The sequence below is a fragment of the Tympanuchus pallidicinctus genome, unplaced genomic scaffold (genome assembly GCF_026119805.1).
Source record: "Tympanuchus pallidicinctus isolate F22 unplaced genomic scaffold, pur_lepc_1.0 scaffold22, whole genome shotgun sequence".
Lineage (NCBI taxonomy): Eukaryota > Metazoa > Chordata > Aves > Galliformes > Phasianidae > Tympanuchus > Tympanuchus pallidicinctus.
The window spans coordinates 38,011,490-38,018,655 of NW_026294739.1; the positions used below are offsets into that span (position 1 = coordinate 38,011,490).

At 38.3% G+C, this 7,166-nt stretch overlaps 1 protein-coding gene and 1 long non-coding RNA gene across 12 annotated transcripts in view; both read left to right on the forward strand.

Moving 5' to 3' along the window:
* Positions 1-3,867, forward strand: part of CHD9 (chromodomain helicase DNA binding protein 9) — an 83,396-nt gene extending 79,529 nt beyond the window's left edge. For all 11 annotated transcript variants that reach the window (XM_052685211.1, XM_052685209.1, XM_052685213.1 and 8 more), the window contains one exon: positions 404-3,867. In XM_052685211.1, coding sequence (XP_052541171.1) covers positions 404-1,267 — 864 coding nt within the window. In that variant the 3' untranslated portion in view covers positions 1,268-3,867. The remainder of the gene's footprint in view (positions 1-403) is intronic.
* Positions 3,868-4,335: 468 nt separating this feature from the next.
* On the forward strand, positions 4,336-6,742 carry LOC128081714 (uncharacterized). Its single transcript, XR_008207383.1, has 3 exons — positions 4,336-4,428; positions 5,403-5,460; positions 5,848-6,742. It is a non-coding gene; the product is annotated as an uncharacterized LOC128081714 (long non-coding RNA).
* The last annotated feature ends 424 nt before the right edge of the window (positions 6,743-7,166 follow it).

Sequence of the window (7,166 nt, forward strand, 5' to 3'; positions counted from 1 at the left end):
TGAAGACATTAAGCAGCAACAAGCACTTTTTTAATGAAGCAGTGGCAAAAGAGATGATTGGAACGTGATCCGACTGCAAAGCAATGCCACGCTTTAGATCTTAACCTAAGACTGCTCCTCTGATTAGCTATATGTGATTTGATCTGGATGTAATCCTCAGGTGTTGAGTAAGCAGTGTGTCTGAAAAGGTGCCTCCTTTCTTCCCACTGTTGAACTGGGACTTTAAATGTTGGTGGTAGCACAGAGCCACCTCCAATCCCAGTCTAGAGATGAAGCTGCTTTGCTAACCACAAGAAAATTCTTTGACACTTAGCATGTGCTTGGTTTTTGTGGGCTGTTTTTCTTTAACTTCGACAACCTTACGCTTTCAAATTACTAAAAATTCACACTGCATCTCTTGCAGGGATTTCTTCCAGAAGGTATGTTTGACCGTATTCTCACCGGGCCTGTTGTGCGGGAAGAAGTAAGCCGGAGGGGAAGGCGCCCCAAAAGTGAGATTGCTAAGGCAACAGCAGCTGCAGCTGCTGCCACTGCTGCAAGTGTATCAGTTAACCCTCTGCTCACCAACGGATTGCTTCCAGGAGTGGATCTGTCTAGTCTTCAGGCCTTACAACAAAACCTGCAAAACCTGCAGTCACTGCAAGTAACGGCAGGATTGATGGGAATGCCAGCTGGCTTAACTACTGGAGGAGAAGCTAAGAACATGGCTGCCATGTTCCCCATGCTGCTGTCAGGGATGGCTGGATTACCAAACTTGCTGGGCATGGGAGGACTTCTGACAAAGTCTACAGAATCTATTTCAGAGGATAAAAAGGGAAGTGATTTGAAAGAGGCGGATATAAAGAAAGAAAGGACAGAAGACCAAAATGCAGATACTGGTGGTGAAAACTCTGTTTCAAGCTCTCCTTCAACATCCTCTGCTGCTGCAGCTGCCAATCCTCTCTCTCTTAACCCATTACTTTTGTCCAACATACTTTATCCAGGGATGCTTCTCACTCCAGGCCTTAATCTTCATATCCCAGCTTTGTCTCAGTCTAATATTTTTGATGTACAGAACAGTGAAAGTAATGACACGGGCTCAGCCAAGCCTACGGAAGAAAAGGAGGAAAATTCTCGGGTTAGAGATCAGGAAGACAAAGGGGGAACAGAGCCAAGCTCTCACAATGAAAACAGCACAGATGAAGGTTCAGAGAAAGCAGATGCTTCATCTGGATCTGATAGTACATCGTCTTCATCTGAAGATTCAGATTCTAGTGATGAAGACTGACCCCAGACTCTGCACTTAAATTATGAACTGATTTTGAATTTATTCTTTAATTATTTCATTGTAAATAACCCAGTGTTGAGTGCATCAATGATTTACTGACCGAACATTTCAGTATTTGTTTAGAAGTGCAAACTGCTTTCAGAGACGTTTTGCATGTAATATTTCCTGAAGTTCATAAGTTTCTGAACTTGTATGTACTATCAAATACACAATGGTGTAAAATTACAACAAAAGGCATTATAATTTTGTTGGGGGGTTAATTTTATGAAAATAATGCTCAAGAAAGAGCTGTATATTTAATATATTTGCAGTGAACACAGAATACTTTATGCATATTATTGATTTAATTTGAATATAGTTTTACAGCCTCCTTGACACTTATAATTTACAGATCAAAACTCAGCAATAATTTGGGCAGCTAATGAATGTCATGAAAGCTGTAGAATCTACATCACCATCCATTGCTTTAATTACATGAAAATGCTCTAGTGTTGTGATGCACTGCTGTTTCCAATTCAGGTACAAGTGTGTTTAAAAGAAGATAAATTTTTCCCAATCAGCCAATTAAACTGGCTACCTGTTACCTCAGCTGAGTTAGTTTAGGAAGTTTACATTGGTTTCTATTACTTGTTTTCAGGTTTTGTTTTGTTTTCTAAAGACATCTTGTATATCATGTTAAAATCTGAGTTGAGATAGGACTGTTAGTGGGTTTTTTTTCCCCTCACTGTGACCTGTTCTCTTTGACAGCAGTAAGGGGAAATCAAACCAAAAATGGTCTTATCTCATGCTACCTGGCACCATGTAGATCTATTTAGTTTACACCTTGCAAAGTTTTGGGCTCCCTCTGCAGAATTAGAAGTCCCAAAATGAGGAGTAGTTGCCCCAAGACTCAGAAGAGGCAAACTGTCATAAGTGCCACTGAAAAGACCTTTCAACACTGCATACTTCATGTAAAAATTGTTTGTTTGCTTTGTTTGTGTAGATTTCTATTTGTGTTTTATGTCATAAAACCTCCTGGAGTTACCAGTTAATAATGGTAAATTAAGTATAGATAGTTTTGAACTCCTTTTGAGTTTAAACTTCTCTGCAGATTTAAATCTGACTAAATATTAAATATTACCCCAAATCATTATTGGGATATCACTTCATATGTTATGCTGAGTTACCCACTAAAAAAAAAAGCACTTTGAATAGTAAGGAAGACAAATTATTCCTAGAAACCACAGTAACAGGGCATAAGGCATCTGTTTAAGTCCAAAACCTTAAAACCCTTTACTATATAAAATCTGTCTAATATTTGATGTGTGATCTGATTCCTCCTTCTTTTTAAGCTGCTATTACTGTGACACAGTAGAGGCCCAGATTCACATTTACAGAAGTTCTGAACTGACTGAGATTTCAATTGACCCTTGTTACAGCATTTGCGATCCAAGAACAGGCAAGTGTTAAGAGAAAACAGATACAGGTACTAGTAGGAGTCATTGAAAAAGCTTTACAAAGGGATAACTTTAAAAATAAAAGCAAAACTGTATATTTTGATATAGTTCTGTTGCTTGCTTGTACAGTAAAACAACTGTGTTGTTTGTTTTTTTTTTTTTTCTACCAAGAACTTTACCAATGAAATCTAAGTTTGTATGTGCGAAATAACCCCACGATTAGAAGCAGTGTTACATGTAATACACAGTTTTACAAGTACCATTTGGATTGTGCCGGTTACCTATTTTCCCAAATAGTATTCTGATTTTTGGCCCTTCATGCAGTGTCTTAGCAATAGTGAAAATTCAAAACTGCCAAGAGAAGGGGGTAGCAATTCTTCGTTGTGGGGGAAAAAAAAAAAGTATTGCATATTTAATACTTTGCCCTTTGTAATATAGCACTTTTATTTAACTAGGATGATCTATGAAATAGCCAAAGTTTTACAAACAGTTGTTAACTTAGTTTGCTGATGGAGCACATCAACAATACCATCGCTTCCACCCTTACCCCACAAAAGAAATCTTAAATCTTGTGGCTAAAACCTAATTTATATCAGATTTATGAAATAAAGTATTTTCCTAATTATGCTCAAGTGAGTTTGGTTACCATTCTAGTGATTCTTTCTATGTAATAAGGCAATTATAGTTCCAAGTAATGAAGGCTGGTGTAGACTTGAACATAATATATTGGGTTTATTTTTCATCAGTTTGAACCAGAAGGGGAAAAATGTCCCACTGTCAGCTAGACTATATGCAAAAACGGTTGTATAAAGTTAAGGGTTATAAGGAAACCTCAGTAGAATTACACTAATACTGAAGTTAAGATTAAAAGGATATCCAAGGTGATGATAAAGTGTGTGTTGGTAGTTACTAAAAGAACCTTAGCTGTTATTGCCTTGTATTTCTATCCCTTGTTTCAAGCTTCATGATCCAAGTCTTAGTCCAGTTTTTCTTTTGGACATTTGCAATATTTGCCAGTTGTGTTCTGTGTAGTCTGAATTTGCTTTCTGTAGTTGAACAAGCGTCTTAAAAAGTCATTTGTAATTTATTGAATTACTTTCTATGATGTTCTATAGAGCAAATGGAAGTTTAATTATTTTTTATTAAACATATTCTTTGACTACCCATGATGTCAGCCTCAATATGTAAAAAATAATGCTGTGTAAGGATTAGATATGCATCTTTGAGCAGCTAAAGTTAAGTTTCGGTGTTAAGGTCTAGAACAGAAGTTACTCTCAAGACCTTAAAAAAGTCAAGCCTAGGATGTCTATTTTTCTGCAAAACAATATGTTTTACTTTGAGTATCTTTTCTGGGAATCAGTTTCAATCAATTTCCTGTAATTCTGTTGTTTTAGAAGCAAAAGGAGCTGATGCTGCAGCTCTTGGGTAGTTGTGGCGAGGGAGTAGTGTACAGTCATGGTTCTGGTAGAATGTTGACTTGATATGAAATAATGATGCATGTAATGTTCCAGGGTAAGCATTCTGGAAGTGGACTTCCTTTTTGTGTTTTTATTTTCAAAACTCTGCTTTACTTTTTTACGTGTTTATTGAATCTAAGTTTGGGCACAGCACTTACTGCTTGTCATTTATTTCATACAGGGTGTGGATGCTTCCCCCGAATGCAGATTATCTCCTGGTTGTCATTATCTGCTGTTGTTTTCAGTACATCCTTGCGCTTCAATTGTGGTATCCTTCTTATGTGTTTCTTTATAAGTCCTTCCTTTCTCAAACTTGCATGCAGGTGATAAAAATGCACGTGTGTATATGTGCCCTGTTCTTATGTTCTTCCTCATTTATGTTCTCCTTAAAAGCCCTGCAGAACACCTAACAAAATTGTTTTTTCATTTGTTTTTAGCAGGTCTATCAGACAACTGTCACAGATTTAAATATATATGTATATGATTTATTTAGTGATTTATTTAGCTGTGTGTATATATCTGTAAGTGCTAGTGCAGAGGCAGCCATCCTAACAGATATGTATGTTTGCTTTGTTAACTTCTTAGGGTTTGTGCAGCTTTTTCTCCTGTGGTACAAGTAGGAAGTTTCTGCATAAGCCTTTGAGAAGAAAGAGATGATAGAGCCTGTTAAATTTCTGTTGCTTAATTAGATCAAATTTGTGAGTAGTAAATGGGAACTTCTTACTGAAGAGAGCTTTTCCTAGCTTTTAGTTAATAATAGTAATTCTAGATTTTAGCAACGTTTGAGCTATCATTTAAAGTCATAACTATTTACATAAAGGAAGGGTGTTGAAATGTATTATAACTTAGTGGTGTCAGTAAATTATATTTATTACTGCTGAAATTCTAGCCTGCTGGAAGCAATGAATGGTATTTTGATTATTTTTAGCTCAGTATTTTAAGAACATCTAATTGAAATAAGTACAAAGGGTTAGGGAAATTTTTCCATAAAATATAGTATAGTAGAAGCCTCAAAACTGAGAAATATGTAAATGTGAATATCTCAATTTCGAATTTGGTCTCGTAAACATGTTACGTATTCTCATGTAAGGGGTAAGTTAGCTAATATTCACATATCTTTAAAACAACAAAACCATCTGCTTAAGATTAACTGCAGCATTTCTGTTCACAAAGAAGCAGGAGCACTTTTTACACAAGGCAATGAAAACTATTTACTTTTTCTTAACCCTACCTCCTTTCAAGCTCTCTCAGTAGACACCACAAGAACGAAAGTAAATTCAGAATTCTCATTGCTGTTCAGGTAAGGACTCTTAGGCTATTTCTATGTGTGAGGGAGGCTGATTTGGGAAATATTTGGGATCTTAATGTCAGATTACAGTGTTTAGTACTGGTGAAAAAGATTGAAAACCTCACAGCATGTCCTCAAGCTCATTCCAATTCTCAAAGCAACTTCAGACCTGGTAATTATTGTTATCTCTTCCACTTTTATCCTAGTTCATCTGTTATGCTGCTGAAGTAAAGCAGGTAGTCTGAGCTTAGCTTTCTGCTCCTGTAATGGAGGGTTTCTAACTCCTAATCCCAGGAAAGAATTGTCCATATATGCTTTTTTTTTTTTTTTTTTTTTTTTTTTTTTTTTAAACGTAGGCAATAATTGTGACCTGAATAAATAGAAATTTTGTCTTTTCAGTGTTGTTTCTGAGAGTCATGAGGGGAAGATGTTTTTTCCTTTTCGGATTGAAGCTGAAATCTTCACATTATCACTGGTCTTCGTCCACTGAGGCTGATAGTGAAATAGCAAGTATTGGAAGATTCCTGGTAAAGTTTTGCAAGTTGGCAAAAAGGCATCAGAAGTATCAGGAGAATGCACCGGGAAGATCCCAAGGAGAATACTGGAAGAAAGGTTTCCGTGATGCATATTGTTTCTTCCTACACAAAGATTTCTGAGATTGTATAATCTTGGACCTCTCTTAATAGGACAGTGGGCTTTGGTATCTAGCCTTATCTGGGAGTCCACCTCATTTCTCAGGAGGTAAACAACATTAGCCACTCCTAATGAAGGTGACTGAAACTTCTTATTTGGGGCCAACATAGTTAGGGCCTGTGCTGTTACTACAGTTGTTTTGCCTCAATATTTGCTACACTTCTCATACATTTTGGTACAAAATTTATCGCTTCTTATCCAATTACCAGGGTAGAAGTAAAATGGAATCCTGTTGTGAAAGTGATTCAAGCAATTAACATTCAAAAAAACAAACAAACAAAAAAAAAACCTACTGCTTTCATCATTCACCTTGTGTACTCAAGACACCAGTGGTGTTCACAGTTCTTGTTGCCATTGGTGCTCCCAGCTGTGTGACAATGTGTCAAATCCTCAAGCTAGAGCCTTGTTCTTTCTTTTTCCCCCTCTCTGAAACACTCATTATTGTTGGTTTTGGAATGGTGGTAGTAGAAAGGCCAACAGGCATTGTCAGTGACTCAGTACGGTGTCTGAGGGGTGTCTGTATTCCAAGTACCCGCTGAGGGCTGACCCAGCCCTTCAGGTGCTTCTGGGGACAGCCCTGCTGTTGGGTGTTTGCTGTAGGAGCTGCCATCACTGCGGCCCTACACGTGCATCTTCCCGTGCAGCTGTTTGCTTTCGCACTACTCGGACCTTTTTCAAGCTGCTGTTCTTATTTGGTGGTCTGAACTTGTACAACTCAAATATATGTCGCTTGCTTTTATTTCAAATGTAGTGTGTCGTGTGCTTGTTCACTAGCACTGTTCTGTTATACTCACTGATTTCGTGCGGTAATTCTGCCCCTTATCTAGGCACTCGGCTGTGTCCTGGGCTCCCGCTGCCCCGCTAACTTCCCCGGCCCCGCCGCCATTCCGCGTCCCGCCCTGCTGACGCCGCCGTATTGACGCTGCAGGCCGCGGTGCACCCTGGGATCGGGGTCATAGGTCGCGCCGTCGCGGAGTAGTGACGTCTGTGAGCGCGCTGCGCCTGCGCAAGGCCGCAAAGCGGAC